Source organism: Dendropsophus ebraccatus, chromosome 13, assembly GCF_027789765.1.
Source record: "Dendropsophus ebraccatus isolate aDenEbr1 chromosome 13, aDenEbr1.pat, whole genome shotgun sequence".
Lineage (NCBI taxonomy): Eukaryota > Metazoa > Chordata > Amphibia > Anura > Hylidae > Dendropsophus > Dendropsophus ebraccatus.
The window spans coordinates 71,688,241-71,705,725 of record NC_091466.1 but is presented as its reverse complement, the minus strand read 5'-3'; the positions used below and the strand labels follow the sequence as shown (position 1 = coordinate 71,705,725).

Genomic DNA, 17,485 nt, shown 5'->3' with positions numbered 1-17,485 from the left:
GGACGACACTGGTCTGCGAGATACGTCATCTCTGCATTTGTTCCGTCTCGTTTTCATGCATCATGTGGCACAACAATTGTATCGACATCTGCACCTTTCCGGAACAGCTGTGCTACAACGGAGCAAATCAATGCAATGCAATGAGATCTGAAGGAATGTAAGATTTATTACTCATGTTTAATTAAGGCTGATAGAGATAACCCTTTAATGGGAGCAACAGTCAAACAGCAAATCTTATTATGTAACCAGTTGTGTGTTATAGGTGGATTGTAAAGTGGGTATTTTTGCCCCTTGTAACAAGAGCTTAAAACTCATTAGAGGCATAGCTAGTAGTGTTGAGCAGACTTGCTTGGCATTTTACTCCTAGTGGCTGGAGAAGTTGGATGCTTCCCTAGGGCTGCCAGAAAAACATGCATACAACCCATGGCTGTATCCATATTTTCCAGGACACCCTTGTACGGCTGCAACTTTTCCAGCCTTCGGGAATCAAATGCCAAGCATTTAGATTCAGAGAACATTGATGAACATAACATCTATAAGCTGCTCATAGTGCTGGCCAATATTACAAAAATATATGGCGGTACCTTTGGAGAAGGATTCCGTTCTTGATCAACCAACTGGTAATGTCCATAATTTAACTGTCAGGACAGGGGAGGTAGGGACAAGACACGCCAGTGAGCTCTAATGCTGAGCCCACCCACTGTCCCTACCTTCTTGCCTCAAACAGCCCTAGGTAGCCACAGACACCCACGAAGGCGGTCCCTGCTCTAGAATAGGTGTTACACAGAACACCGCCAGACAAAGGAAAGTCGACAAGCCAAAGTCTAAAACCAAACAGGCAACGCAGTACAGAATCAGCAAACAATCGGATAGTCAGAGATCAGGCAGGAGGTCAGATAAAAGGCAAGCAAGCAGAGGAAATAGGAACGGGGATTGCAGGAATAGACAGGGGGAGCTGGGATCAGGGTGTGAACCTTAATAGCCAGCACTGAGAGACTGGCTTATCTTTCTTTTATGAGGATCAAGAGCCCGGTCCGGGTCCCTATTGGACCGGCGCTCTGATCCTCTAGGTTCTGGACAGGCAGAGAAACAAGTCAGTCAAAAGACTTGCTCAGCTGCAGTAATCAAGAGTTGCAGAGCTCTGAGTAACTCCTGCATTGCATGATGCTGAGAAGCAATCGGGTGTGTCACACAATAGCAAAAAGGGGGCCTGGCCCTGTTCACACCAGGCTACTGCACATTTCTCAAATCAACTCTGTACTGTCACTCTCCATGAGTCTTCATACAAAATTACATTAAAAATATGTCTTGTAATGGTGTGATCTTCTCTAAAGGTAGGAAATATGAAACATTAAAATCTGGTCTAGATGATGGTCTTATGTAGAGTATAAGTATAGGATAAAAGAGGAATGATCCAATGACAAAGTTACCCCTTCTTCATATCTTGATTCACAGTTCCAAAACTATAGAGCCTCCATGTGTTTCTGTATATGAGTAGACTAATTCCCTATTGGAGACAACCATCCAAAATAGTCTCGTAATGGGATGATCTCTAATAGAGACAGAAGAGGAATGACCAAATAGCAAAAATCCCAACTTGCAGTTACCCCATAGATCCATCATCCTACATATTAGCCTTGTAAATCACAGCCCAAAAAACCATTTACAGCTATCAAGTTTAACTGGCCAACTGGGATACCAAAAAATCTTCCAGTGGGCACGGTTTTTGGTATGTGGGTTCAAAGCTCCAGAAGTTCTTTTGGAGCCTATCACTTGTAGTTTGGTTCAAAGACAAACAAAAGAATGTGATATGTCATGTACAGTATGAACAAGATTTAAGGTGGACGTGAACCTAAACATATATTGAAGGTAGACAATTTGACCTTTGTAGATTGAAGGAAGGCACATATAATTATTTCCTCTAGTAGACCCAAGAGACACTCCAGTAAGAACCTAAATAGCTATTTGGTAGAACCTAATTCTACATCACATTGTGTTCTCCATGGATTCCATTAGACTCTAACTAACCCTACCGAGATATCTCAGCTCAATGAGCCATCACGGGGCCCACAAGAGCAGTTCAATAACTATTTCTACCTCACTGCATCTCGATACTTCTAAATCCGGCAGAGCTACCACCACAGTTAAATAGTCAATGGCTTCCTTGGGAATATTTTATCAAGACATATCTTAAAAACGACTATATTTCCCAGTTCTTATTGTTTTACGGGAGGAAATTCCAGAGGCTACAGATTCATCAACTCCCCAGAGACTCTGACATTGTCTACATTAATAACATCCCAAAGTCGATCTTCTCCTTCTTTTTATAAAGTGTGCATGGTTTTTTTTATGCATAAGTCCCGGGTTTAATGGGATTTCCACTGCTCCCTTGGTGGATGTCTCAAGATGAATTTCCTCCGAACACTCATTGTACAAGCTCCTGCTAGGATCGGTAAACAAATTGCCACTATGGTTTTTTGATAAACTAATCTAGGCCACCGGCAGAAAGCGCTATATATAAAATCGAACCACTAACGTAATGATATTGAGATGAGGACAAAAAAAAAAAAGAGGTCAACTCTCTGCACCATCATCCTTCATTTGGAAATTGTTTTGGTGCCGTTCAGGAATAATTTATGACACTTTTTGACAATTTTTTTTTTTTGCCTTTTTTTTTTCAAAATCATCTCCATCGGTTTTATTTACAGCAGGGGATGAGGAAGTAATGGATTCTTTCATGCTATGTTGACTGCGTTTTATGGAAAAAAAAAATACAGATTCAAGCCACAGTCCCTGACTCACAATCAATAACACTAATAAAAGTGCGTTAATATTTTTCTTCGCGTTTCGTTGAAATGTATGACTTTGTTCCAACGCTAAAAAAAACAAAACGACAGACTGGGATAATTTAAGGAACATTAGAAAGGAGGGAGGGGAGGAGGTAAAATAACACATTTAATGGCGGATAGAATATATACTTTTTATTTGTGGCTTGTTTACACTACTAATCAGGTGTTTTTATGGCTCGGGGATAATATATGAAGACTTTCTGTCACCGAGACGGACACAGCATCAATCCCTTTTATGCTGCTATCGGCGCCGGTGACGTGATATGGCTATGCAGCAATACATTGGCCAATGTGAATCCTGCTTGAGGCAGAAGGGAAAAAAAACATATACGTAATATAACATTTAACGAAATATGTCTGTACGCGGCAATCTTTGTTCTGTGTTAGAAGTAAAGAGTAATGCCCGAATTCAGAGCACACAGAGGTATACACAGGGCCCCAAGCAGCTTTCAGGTCTTGCATTATTGATCCCTACCACACCACACTGACTTCCTGATGATGAGCGAGCCAATGGCTCCACCACCATCAGGACGTTTAACAAATCCAATGTCTTACATTTCTACGATGGACTTACATTCCTCGTATCATATCTCCTTCTAGACTTTAGACTTACAAAAGTAATTTTTTTTTAACCTTTTTGTTCTAATTTTTTTTATTTCTAGCAGTCAAGATCAAGAGGTGTCAGATAGTGTTGAGCAAACTTGCTGAAAGTTCCGGGTCGACAACATTTGCCCAAACCTGAATGTTCAGCATTTGACTCCGAGCGTCTAGAGAAGTTGGATGCCGCTCTAAGGAGTCCTGGAAAACATGGATACAGCTACAGGCATGGTAGATGGGGGGCCCAATTACAGATTTTGTATTGGGCCCCAGGATCTTCACTTGCTACTAGTATTTAAGGGAATGTGTCACCTAAAGTTTTTTTTCTTACTGATCAGAGATACTACGACATGTTCTTTTTTCTAAACCTGTTTCTATTTTTTTTTTGTAATTATTATTTTTATTTCATCTTTAGTACATTATTATGGGGGCTGCCATCTTACCTGAGCTACTTTTAACAGCATTTAGAGATATGCTTTACAGCAAGTCCCGCCTCCTTGTTCAGATGCTCCCCCCCCCCATGGTTTAAGAAGGCTTGTCATGAACTGAACTTGTATCTGAGGAACTATAGTGTCCAGTGATATTTTATGGCAGATCTATTCCATTTGTTCTGTGACCTTTGCAGGGAGGAGGAGACTATAACCTATTGTGAATGACCTGATCCTGTCTTATCTATATAATTGTGTCAGCCTTCATTATAATCCTGTCTGTCATGATAAGGAGGAGACTGATGAAAAGATTTCTCCACAGAACAAGAAATCTCAGATTATTATTAGTTTTAGTAGCCACAGTGAGACACTGCGATATTTCAGGATAATTTTATAATATACACATAAAAATAGAAACAAATAGAAAAAAAAAGTCACCATACTATAAACGTTATATATATTTAACATAAAAACTTAAGGTTATTTTATGATAACACATTCCCTTCTGACACTTTTTTTAAATTATTTTTTAATTTTTTTAGTCGCGTAACTTTGTATATGGTATCTAACAAACATGGCGGCAGTAGTGCAGGACAGTTGGATTAGGAAAGCGATGCTTTGGTTACAGGATTACCCTACTGGACTGGGGATTCACACTGTTCTCTATCTATGTGACAGTGATTGGAAACAATATAATTTTCCAGCCGGTTGGGCATCCATCGGTCATGGATAATTTGATCAGAACTCAAAAGAAACAGAAAAGACATAGCAAATACGAGGTTACATAAGATTTTTTTTTACTTTTTTTATTGATTGGTGGTAAATTGAATAATACAAAGTAAATGCCGGTCTTTTGTCTATATCTAGATTGCCAGATGCCGGATACCTTACTAAACACTGTTGTATATGTTCAAAGTGCCAGCACATCGTGATGTTAAAGGGGAACTCCAGCAAATAAATTTTCTTTCAGATCAACTGGTGACAGAATTTACCAGAGATTTGTAATTTACTTTCAATAAAAAAAATCTCAAGTCTTTCAGTACTTATCAGCAACTGTATGTCCTGAAGGAAGTGATGTATTCTTTCCAGTCTGGAGAGCAGGAGAGGTTTTCCATAGGGATTTGTGACGGTTTCTGTAGCGGACAGAGATGGCAGCAGAGAGCACTGTGTCGGACTGGAAAGAATACACCACTTCCTGCAGGACGTACAGCGGCTGATAACTACTGGAAGACTGGAGAATTTTTTATAGAAATAAATTACTAATATTTAGCACGTTCTGACACCAATTGATTTTAAAGTTTTTTTTTGTTTTTTTTTGCTGCAGTACTCCTTTAAAGGAAAAGTCAGGCAATTTTTTCTTAAGGTATTGTATTGCCCCCAAAAAGTTATACAAATCACCACTATACACTTATTATGGGAAATGCGCTTAAAGTGTTTTGTTTTTTTTTCGCTGCACTTACTACTGCATCAAGCCTTCACTTCCTGGATAACATGGTGATGTCACTTCCTGGATAATGGCACTTGAGGAACACTGAGCATCCCCCTGCCATCATCCTCTGCAGCAGCCACAGCCCGCACAGCTCTGGGAGTCGGGTCGTGACATCACATGTTATCCAGGAAGTTACATCACCATGTTATCCAGGAAGTGACATAACCCTGTTATGCAGGAAGTGACATCACCATGTTATCCAGGAAGTGACATCCCCATGTTATCCAGGAAGTGACATCACCATGTTATCCAGGAAGTGACATCACCATATTATCCAGGAAGTGAAGCCTTGATACAGTAGTAAGTGCAAGGAAAAAAGCTCTTTATAAGCATTTCCCGTAATAAGTGTATATTGGGGATTTGTATAAATTTTGGGGGGCAATACAATACTTTAATAAAAAAAAAATTCCCGGACTTCTCCTTTAATGCAACCTGAACAAAGTAACCTATTATCACATACCTGTTTACACTCTATATCTTCTTAGTATAAAGAGAAAGAATTTGTATGTCGCAAAACAATATGTTGGAAGATGAAAGTCAGCCGCTTCAAGGTCATTTACAGATTTTTGTAATTTTTGTCAACTCGGTAAAACTACCTGCGCTGGGTTCATTTGCATTTCCCTTTCTTCTCGGCTTTATGTTTACAATTGCGTTCTTTTATCAGTATATAAACACATCTGTTGTCTGCGCATCGGCTGGGATGTTTGCACACAAGCTCTCGAGAGTCATTCTACTTGAATAAATAAATATGGCTACGTCTGGAACGCTGGTTCCCATCAAATTTCTGCTAAATAATGGAACGCCTCTCACCGTGCCAAATCCTGCTAGTTATTTCTTTCCTCTAACTATTTATTTATTACAGTCAACTTTTTACTCTTTATATTCACAAACAAACACAAACAGTCTATACCCAGGGAGAGTTTTAGGCTGCGGCTACGTGGTCGCATCTGATTGGTGGAATACTCTTGAGTCTTGTTTTAGCAAGTGCCATGATGACGATAGTTGTGAGCGTCTTAACAATAACGGCAAGCTGACATTGGTTTTCCCAGTTGTTGGGAGGCACAAATTTTAGAGGGGTATTTCCATCTGGATTACCATAGTTGTTGGGTCCATCAAGGTAAATATTTTTACAAAAACATTCATTTGCCATTACAAATCCATCGGGCAAGCGGAGGATACGACAGCCATATGCTAGGGAGAAGGGGCGAATCTGCGCCTTCTCTCTGGCGTACGCTCCTGCTGTACTTTTCATAAATGTCCCCCTATGTCTCTATAAATCTCTATTTATATATATACCAGCCAGATCACTACTTTTAGAGCACAGATATGTTTGATGACCTAGAAAAGAGCTGTCAACACTGGGAGGGAAAGAGCAGCATATCAGGAAAAAGAGACAAGTTTGGTAAATAATTGTATTATCAAAAATATTTAACTTGACGAACCCTACAAGTATAACCATGTTAGTTGAAATGGTAATTCCTTTACCCATAGGCCTCTCCTGGTCTAGTAGTGTCCCATGCACATGAGGCTTTCCTGCCACCTCACAACCCTGCCGGTTACACACTCATGCACTACTTTTCCTTCACACACCCACTTGTTTTGGCTTTTATTACCTTTGTTGCCACCCCCCAAGCATGCAGACAACCTGTGTCTCTTGGCTTCCGTACGACGGAAGCTGGAACAAGTGAACATCCAACTTTGTGCACAGAAACCCCTGGACTCTCAGGCCCGTTCACACTATAGAAAACAGGTGGATATTCCAAGCAGAACCCCCGCCCGCGGTCAATTCTTTGAGCCAAGGTGCACGAGACATCCCATTGAAAAATATAGCAGGCGGGATTCTGAGCGGAGTCCATGGACTGGGGTTCCGCTTGGAATTTCCACCTGTTTTCCGTAGTGTGAAGGAGCCCTTAGACATGTTCTGTATTGAAAAGGATTACAATGTTACCATATCAGTATTCTGCAATAGGAAACAAGTTGCCACCATTGTGAAACAGTCATATATTGTTTGCAATGGTGGCAAGGTTGTTCCCCGAGTAGTTTCCCATAAGAGAATCGTGAAATTGTGCCATTGTAATCCCATGGCTTTACTGTTCCCACAAGGACACATGTTTTTGCATTGGTCACAGAAGTCATTCTTCACCTTGTTTCCCATAGGCCAGGGCTGATATTGTGCCATTGTAATCCTGTGGTTTTACTGTGATTTATTCTTAAGCAAATCTCACCATTAGGGGTGAGTTATTGTATTTCTGTATCTCACCATTAGGGGCAGTTATTGTATTTCTGTATCTCACCTTTAGGGGTGAGTTATTGTATTTCTGTATCTCACCTTTAGGGGTGAGTTATTGTATTTCTGTATCTCACCTTTAGGGGTGAGTTATTGTATTTCTGTATCTCACCATTAGGGGTGAGTTATTGTATTTCTGTATCTCACCATTAGGGGCAGTTATTGTATTTCTGTATCTCACCATTAGGGGCAGTTATTGTATTTCTGTATCTCACATGTGACTAAATGTCTCCATGGAGTACTTGGTTTAGAAAGAACCTGTCACTATGGAAGATGTATGAAAATAGACATGAGCATGATACACTAATAGAGTTAGGATAGAGACTGAAGAGGGACTGGAACACCAGTATACAAGTAGCTTAACATTAAAGGGGGGTTCCCATCTAGGAGTGTTGGGAGCCCTTACAACTCCCATTGACTTTAATGTAAATCCTATAAACAGCATAGCATTATTTTTTATACTTCGCAATGAAGATCCATGGTGGCACTACAGGTCCCAGCGGGCATTCAGGCTAATTAGCAGGAAAAAAAAAGCAGGAATAATGGAGGTGCTAACTCAAAATACTCAAATGGATATCATCATGTATGTAAAGAAGGATATAGAGTTGCACTCACCGATTAAAATTCTTCATCTTTATTTCTCCATAATAAAAAAATAAACAATTTAGGACAAGGTGCAGACAGTGCATGTGCAGATGCCACAAAGGTGTTGGTGACAGGCTGTTTCACACCCTTACGGCGCTTCTACGGACTAGCAAGTGCAGTAAGGGCGTGAAACAGCCTGTCACCAACACCTTTGTGGCATCTGCACATGCACTGTCTGCGCCTTGTCCTAAATTGCTTATTTTAATTATGGAGAAATAAAGATGAAGAATTTTAATCGGTGAGTTCAACTCTATATCCTTCTTTACATACATCATGATAATCATTTTTTATACTGTTTCCCAAGTTTCCATCAGTTAGACAGTTTGATACTAGTGGTGTCTTGTTTTTTTGTTACATGGAAAAAGGAGAGTATTTAGATTTTTTTTTTTATATTTGAATTTGGATGGCTCCTGCTCTTTACCCCTCAGATGCTATTGACTGTGGCATCTGAGGGGTTGAAAATTCAAGCGTAGTCTTACCTTTGATCGCAGTCATAGTCAGTAGGTTTAAGCTTTCATACACAGCCAACACCCAATACATAGATGTTTTAGCAACTTGGCAGATGTAGCAGACAAACTCTGTTCAGTATGTATTGTGGTTCCTTACCCGCTGATAAGTACATTTTGCCTGTAAAACCTCATTGCAAACTGTATGCCCTGTACATTCTGTAAATGACTTCCTCTTCTTGTGCACAGTCTAGTCAGGGCTTTAGCCAAATCTATCTCGAGTTATCATCAAGTGTAGTGGAAGGGAGCTAGAGTAAGCTTAATTCCTGGCTGGATTGTACACAGGGACAGGAAGTCTATCACAGGATGTACACCAGACAAGACATTGAGCTAATGAAGACAGGAAAATGGATATTGTTCATTAAAAGCAAAACTTTTGCATACAAAAAAACAGAAAGGTGGTAAAATTACTTTAAGAATTTTTAAAAGTCCGGTTCACATATTCTCCCAAACTTTGAAGCAAAGTTTCGGTTCGGACAAACCGAAACTTTTCTTAAATAATATAATTTAGATTATTTTAGGGGATTAACCAGCTGCATACATCTACTGCACTCTGCTAACTGTACATAGACAATATCCCAGTGTATGCTGAGTGCTTTCTACCCCACCTGCTTCTTTTGGGTATATTTACTTATCACAGCAGGTTTTTATTCCAATGTTGCTATTGGAAACAACAAATAGCAACATTGGAATGAAAACATGCTGTCATAAGTAAATCTACACAAAATAAGATGGCGGTGCAGAAAGCAATCAGCAGTAATGGAATTGCATCTATTGCTTTCTACCCAGCCAGCTTATTTTGCGTATATTTAATTATGACAGTATGTTTTCATTCAAATGTTGCTTTTGGACAATATATTAAATGGGAAAATACTTTTATTAGTGTGGGTTTAACCCCTTAAATCCTAGTAAATCAAAAGGATGAAAGATCTGTGGCTGTTCTTTGTACTACAGCTCAGTCCCATCTAAGTGTATACCTCCTGATTCGGATGGTCAGCAGGAGGTCATACCCCCTATACATCAAACATTAATAGACCATTAAAAAGCCCTAATAAATCCCTTTAAGGGCGTCATTACCCATTTCATTGCTTTTATACAATCTTTTTCCGTGACTCTTCCTCAATGCTTTCAAGGTCTTGAGTAAATCTATAGGTCTGATATTCTGGGTGTAGTGCTCTTCACAAATGCATTATCCAATCTTACAGAAATAGCAAGATCTGGGGAATCTCAAATGTAATTATGACAGCAATAAACCTGAAACCCAACTAAGCGATTTATTCCAGAATCTGCTTCTAACCTGGACTGGGGGAAAAGATTTAATAGCTGAAATTCCATAGATTCCTTATGAGATGTTTACCATCAATTCTCCCTCTCGCTAATCCATCATACTGCAGCTGAAAGGCTTGAAATGCGTCTAATAAAGTCTGTATTTTTCACACTTCAGCTGCTTCTCAACTTCTGAGCTGTCCTCTGCCATTGGGCTTAAAAAATTGATCTAAAAGCAATATCTATATTTATGAGCTAAAAGAGGCTTAATGAGGACATGGCGTTCTATATATTTATTTTTATATTTAAGTTGTTAAATACTTTATATAATATTTCACAAACAAAAAGGGGCTACTATAGTTCTAGGAACAGCGCCACCTTTGTTAATAGGCTGTGTCTGGTATCGCCGCTCAGCTCCATTCATTTCAATGTTGCAATACCAGACATGAGCAAGAGGGGCACTGTTTCTAGTGGTGGTGTGTGTGTGTGGGGGGGGGGGGGGTAGGCTATATTTTCTTTCTAAACAAGTTCCTGCTATATTAGCAAACATATGGATTGTCACATCACGTTCATCAGACTACTAAATCTGCAAATTATGCTGCTTATGCAGCAATAGTTGCAAATTTATACATACAGAATATAGATATATTAACAGTTTTCTATCACAACAAACTTTGCATAAATTAGTGCAAGTGTATAGAAAAAACTTTGTAATACAGTATATCTTATCAGAAAAAAATGCCTTTTTTACATTCATCTAAAGTACTGAGGGATCAGGTTACAGGTGTCTATAAAAGGGGAGGTGGACCAATAGGGAGCTTCAGTGTGAGACAGACGCAGAGAGACACTGCTGAAAGCTCTAAGGGGGCCATTTATCAAGGACTTTGCGCCTATTTTTAGGTGAATAATTGGATTTTTTACCAACTTTTGGTCTAAGTCCTATTTATGAACCAGTATTTAACGGGCGAATATTTTTTAGATGTGACCTTTTTTTATCTGCTTGTTTTGAGTATTCACCGAAATGTTTCAACAATCTGGGATTATCGCCCCAATTTATCATTTGCGACTTTTTAAAAAGTCGCACAAACAGGTGCAGGCTTACATTTGGTCAGTACCAGGTGAATATGCTTGCGCAATTTTTGTATTTTTGCGACTTTTTACTTAGATACATTCACTATGGCAGTGCTACATTTTAATAAATCAGTCACAAAATATTGGACCAAAATATATACCAATCCCCATTAGAAGACTTTAGAAGACATTAGACTTGTTAGTAAATCTCCCCCCAAGTGTTTCATGTCATTTCAGTGCTAGATTTGTAGCTTACGCTGCTCAGTGTTGCTCTATAATGTCTTCCATGCTGCTGCAACCTCTGATTGTGTTCTATAGATATATAGAGGAATAGGATCTTCTCTTCTGCAAATGTAGCATATTGGAGTCATAGCAGCTAGTCTACACTGAATATTAGGGTTGAAGAGCACAGAGGGGAAAATAATGTAAAATAGTTATATAAAAGGCAAAAATTGTGTTACTCCTTAAGTGCACAACCATGATAGGTTATCATGGAAAGTTGTATAAAACGGGCATGCTTGAATTGTACTAATAAAGAGTCCGGCATAAGATACTAGTTACAGTCAGAGTGGGACTGGCCCACCAGAGCCTTGGAGAATCCTCCGGTGGGCCCCCGGCTTTAGAACCTGCACTAACACTGACTGACATGTCGTTTCTCACTGGTTCTTCATTGGTGGGCCCCTAGGATCATTTCCTCTGGTGGGCCGCAGATACCCCAGCCCGACACTGGTTACAGTTCTCATAGTTTCCTTTAAAGGGAACCTGTCACCCCCCGTGCCGGGGTGACAGGCTCCCGACCCCCCGTTAGAGCCCCATATACTTACCTAATCCCGCCGGGTCCCGCTTCTGGAGGTGGTCGGGTGACGGAGATCTCAGCCGCTGCAGCCCGGCGCTCTCCTGTCATTCTCTATGGGTGTTGGACTCATCTCTCAGCGCGGGCTGCAGCGGCTGAGATCTCCGTCACCCGACCACCTCCAGAAGCGGGACCCGGCGGGATTAGGTAAGTATATGGGGCTCTAACGGGGGGTCGGGAGCCTGTCACCCCGGCACGGGGGGTGACAGGTTCCCTTTAAGGCATGAGCTCCTTTAAGATTGCGGTCAGTTAATGGATCCATAGCTGAAACCTTTCAAAGGCAAAATGTTTCCTATGAATCCACTTGTTTGTTATTTTGCCTCATTGCTTTATAGGCTGTGTGCTTGTGTTTGCTTGTAGCCTGTAAATGTGAAACATTATGGGTCAGTTCAGGATACGTGGCACTTATTCAAGGCTCACTTAGTCCGCAGGTCTGACACATGACGCTTAATAAAGCCGGCCAAGAAAATGTAACAAAACTCACAGAATCGGCTCCGGCAATTTAATAAAAGTAATGGTCAATGTAACGGTGCATGGTGGGAATTACAGCCCAGGCTGGATGCTGCTCCGCCGGCTGATATAATGAATTGTATGTGGGTGTTCATTAGAAGAGAGCTTTTATTTTCTTCTCTCCTTTTAATATTCATTCCTGACGTGCGGAGAAATGCTGTATGCCGTAATTTATTGTGTGGAATGTAATTTAAGTCAAAGTGGAATATAAATCAGTACACCTGCGTAATAGGAAGGACTATCCATTATCTATCTATCTGTCTATCTATCTATCTCCTATCTACCTATCTATCTATCTCCTATCTATCTATCTATCTATCTATCTATCTATCTATCTCCTATCTATCTATCTATCTATCTATCAATCTATCTATCTATCTATCTATCCATTATCTATCTATCTATCTATCTATCTATCTATCTATCTATCATCCATCATCTATCTATCTATCTATCTATCTATCTATCTATCTATCTATCTCCTATCTATCTATCTATCTATCTATCTATCTATCTCTATTATCTATCTATCTATCTATCTATCTATCTATCTCCTATCTATCTATCATCTATCTATCTCAATTATCTATCTATCTATCTATCTATCTATCTATCTCCTATCTATCTATCTATCTATCTCCTATCTATCTATCTATCTATTATCTTCTGTATCTATCTATCTATCTATCTATCTATCTATCTATCTATCTATCTTTCCATTCTGTCTCATACTTCTGATATAAATCACCCCCACAGCTCTGACAGTATATACTCATTAGATACACAGGACATGACCAGTATTAAATAATTAATCTCCCCTCTCAGCTCCATTGTATACAGTATACGCCTGGAATTCCTGACCCACTTGGCCATTGATCAAAAATAGTTCTTGAACCTTGATCTTTCTAACTACAGTTTTCAGTTGTACAGAGACTTCAGAGACGTTTACTGCAGGAGAAGTAGGAGAAAACCTAAGCCAGACATTGGCCTTGATATGATTCTGATGGACACGTTTTTGCACATTACTAAATAACCTGGATAGTATAGTAAATATCAATAGTAGTGATCGTAAATTGTTTCTGCTTCATTGACAGCACCACCGACTGTTCGGATTATCCACTCGGGGTTGGCGTGTAATATAGAGGAAGAGAGGTATTCAGAACGGGTGTACACGATACGGGAAGGAGAGACGTTAGAGTTGACATGTCTAGTGACAGGACATCCACGGCCACAGGTGAGTAAGAAAAATATGAAAATATTCAAAAACATCTGATTATGTGATCAGCAAGATGATTGGAAGCCAATGGTTGAAGATTGATACATTTTTGAACGCTCTATTACTATATGAACAGGGTGGTTCAAGAGCCACATATGGTTGATGGACCTCCTTTTGAAGGCTCCGAATTCCCAAATCTAAGAGCAACAGTAGCTATGGGGTTTCACCCAAAGAACACGTATTACCTATCTACAGGAGACACAATAATGCTTCAATCACTGGAGGCTTCACCATTGGAACCCCCACTGGTCGCTAGTATGGGGGTCCCGAGGTCATTGTTCCTTGTTATCGTATCTCCCATATTGAGAAGTTTCTACAGATTAAGTGGATAAAGGGGTAGTCCCATCTCAGGATAGGGGATAAAGTTGACCAGTTGGGGTCCAACCACTGGGACACCAACCAATCCAGTCCATTGTTCAACCAACCCATATAGAATGGATGGAGTAATGACCAAACATAATTCATTTCTGTACAAACCTTACCTGCCAACCATTATATGCTTACATACGTATTAAAAAGAGTAGAGACCAGAAGTGTGTCCATCAATTCCATCCAGTCCATAGAGTGCAGACCATTAATGGAGTTGTATGAATTTATAATTATTTATTGATGGATTATTCACACGATTGGGTTATTATGTCTGGTAGAGGGCTGGAGCTGCGGAACCGATACCTGTACACCGGAAATGGTGCCGGAGGTCCTTTTCATTCTACTGTGTAGTGGTGTGTAGCAGGTTAGTGCAGCTTTGCTATTGAACTGAATGAAAGTTGAACTGCAGTAACCTTCCACATCGATACACAGTAGGCGGTGCAGGACACACCACCGATTAGACTGATTGCTGGGCTTCTACCTGGACAACCCCTTTAACAACAATATTCTGGTAGCTAGCCTTTATAGGAGTTCCAATTATCAAATGAACTATCTCGGACTTAAAGGGGTTACCCAAAGACTAAAAGTTTTTATCTATTCAGAAAATGGGGCCTAAATGGTAGGGGGTCGACAAGGTTGGACGTCCATTGATTACAAAAACTGTGGTTCCTTGCCTACTTAGTGAGTGGAACAGTTGTGTGCATGCTGGGTTTGTGCTTAGTTCATTATCCATGCAACTTCTGAGGATAGCCACGTATTGTACTCAGCTAACTTTGGAAATCCTACCGCAAGTGAAAAGATTGATGGTTGAGCATGTGCATAGCTGCTCCATTCACTTGGGGGACAAGGGACCTTTGATCATGGGTGTCCCAATGGTCAATCACCCACCAATCAGTTAAGTACCGGGGAGGGGGGGTTATTAAACATGAAAAAGACACTATACTTACCTACACCAATCCCCCACATCTTCTAGTCTAATGTATTCCAATCCTTACTCCACAACTTCCTGGTTCCTATAGATGTGTAATCACAACAGGAACTACCACTCAGCCAATGACTAACTCAAGCGGGACAGTGATTTACTGAGCGAGCAGTTCCTGCGGAGATAATATATCAAAGGGATTCAAGAAGTAATCATAAATGGGGGTTGGGGGGGGGGACTATAGCTTCTTTATGTTAAAAAAAAAAAAAACTTTTTCAAGGATAACCCTTCAAGGACTAAAGATGCTGCTCATTACACTGCTCATCATAACGAAATCTTGACTCTTTTACATCAGTCGAGCACTGTGTAACCTATGGAGAGGGGAGGGGGGAGGAGGGAGGAGGGAGAATAGTTAGCAGCAGAGAGCAGAGAACAAAGGATTACACAGTGGGAACTGTGTGAAAGCCAGTATTCAGGGGCCAGAGAGGTAAGTGTTAACTTCAGAGGAGATAGCCCAGTGATGTAGCTGTAAATTAACTATTTGTTGTCCTGTTTTGGTGCCTCATCTCTCTTCTCCTTAGAAAACAACGAAGACGGGGGGGGGGGAGCTTCAAACTACTTTTTCATGATAAAAATGCATTTTTCGGCTAATAAACCCAATTACAAAGTTTCTTAAAATCACCTGTACTTTTGATATCTGCAAAAAACTAATAAAAATTAAACAACTGTGACACTTTAAGTGTTCTCTCCTCAAAAACTTCAGCTCTTTACCTCTAGATATGCTGTGTATCCCCTTTTTCCCCCTCCCAGCCTGTTTGTCTGCTTCGTACTTGAAGATTGTGTCAAGATGGGGCTGAGTATATTATTGCCTTGTTGTAACGATGCCCTCAGTTCTAGAATGCGTCATGTAGACTAGAAAACAAATATCTTCAGCTTTTGCCAACTTTGTCCCGTTCCTGGCTTTTTGCCTTTCTCTCGGGCTCTACGTGCCGTGAATTTTAAGCAGCCAGCCACTCGCACAGTTTGCAAATGACAGGAAATGCTGGCGGTTCCATGGCTGTAAATGAATCTGCTTATTTGGAGATAACATACTTTATTTAAGGCTATGTGACAATGTGGCACCACCGACGTCTAACATGAAACGGGCTGACAAGTCCCGGTATGACAGAACCTTCTATTTGCTGAGAGTCTTTGTAAAACTCGTTGGAGAAGTAATCTTGGAAGACTAATGAGCAATCACCGGGCTGTAGTTCAGAGTGGAGAGCGACGTGGTTCCCTTCATTTTCCTTGCTAATGTAATAGATCAAAGGGAATCAAGAATTATAATGCACTTAAACCACTTTGTCTACAAAACTTAATAGAAGGATTTATTTAGAGAAGTGTGATTTATAGCGGGATGAAGCATTGAGGGTGAAGGCTATCACCGCATGCATTGGGGTTCACTTACTTAGGGGAATGGCTCATGTCATTGATTTTAGTGTCATTAAAAAGGGGTTGTGTGCTTTATGGCAGCTGCGATGAATGGGAGGTAATTGACATAAAAATTGCATAGATTATTACAGTCTTTAGGAATTGATGGCTTACAGACCCCTTTTCTCCCTGAGAGTACAGAGAGTGCACTTGGAGCTGCGTTTAGGGTCTTATTTGTGTGTTTATTATATCTCTCTTGCCTTATCTATGTCTCGAGTAGTACATTACACCTCTCAGTTCTAAAGGGAGCATGTGTGGCCATCTGTTTTCCTTGCCTCCCTGCAACCCCGATTCTCCTTCGGGAGATGCCACCTTTTTTGATTGGAAATGGCAAACAGTAAGTGCCTGGGTTGCCGCCTGGGTACGAGCCGTAGAAGTTTTCTGGTTTGCTCTCACCTTCGGCTGAGAGTAGGTATCTGTCCTGGACCTTTGCAGGTGCCTTTTGGCCCGGAAGGGAAGAGAAAAATGGTGTGTTGGGGGCCCATCTCTTTTCAGATAGACCACATCCTTGTGCACTTTTTTGTGTGGCACACTACACTTTTTTAGTAGCACTTGGGTAATGAGAGCAAGGACCTTGTAAAAAAAAAGAAAAGAAAAAATTAGACCTCTCATTATCTCACCCCAAGTAATGAGAATGAGATGACTCTGCTTGTCCTGTCTCAGTCTACACAGCAAAACTAATAAGGTAGGAAGTATCAGACTGCTCTAAAATCTTTATAGCAATATAAGGGTCGCATACTATGTGTTAGGGCTGTGGTGGCGTCCTGTGCTCCGGGCCGCTGTACCCGCTCTTCCTGACCCTCCCTACAGGTGGATCCCAGGGGCCCATGTGCCCTGGCCTGGTGTCGCCTCCTCTTCAGCCCCCAGGAGGGCCTCACCCTCCATGATCCAATGTCCTGTCTTCCTGGCCGACGATCATGTCCCCGCCTCCTAGGGGGAGCATGTGT

At 40.7% G+C, this 17,485-nt stretch overlaps 1 protein-coding gene across 3 annotated transcripts in view; it reads left to right on the top strand.

Annotated features, from left to right (window-relative positions):
* Positions 1-17,485, top strand: part of MDGA2 (MAM domain containing glycosylphosphatidylinositol anchor 2) — a 414,191-nt gene that overhangs the window by 194,507 nt on the left and 202,199 nt on the right. For all 3 annotated transcript variants that reach the window (XM_069949265.1, XM_069949264.1, XM_069949266.1), the window contains exon 2: positions 13,596-13,735. In XM_069949265.1, coding sequence (XP_069805366.1) covers positions 13,596-13,735 — 140 coding nt within the window. The remainder of the gene's footprint in view (positions 1-13,595; positions 13,736-17,485) is intronic.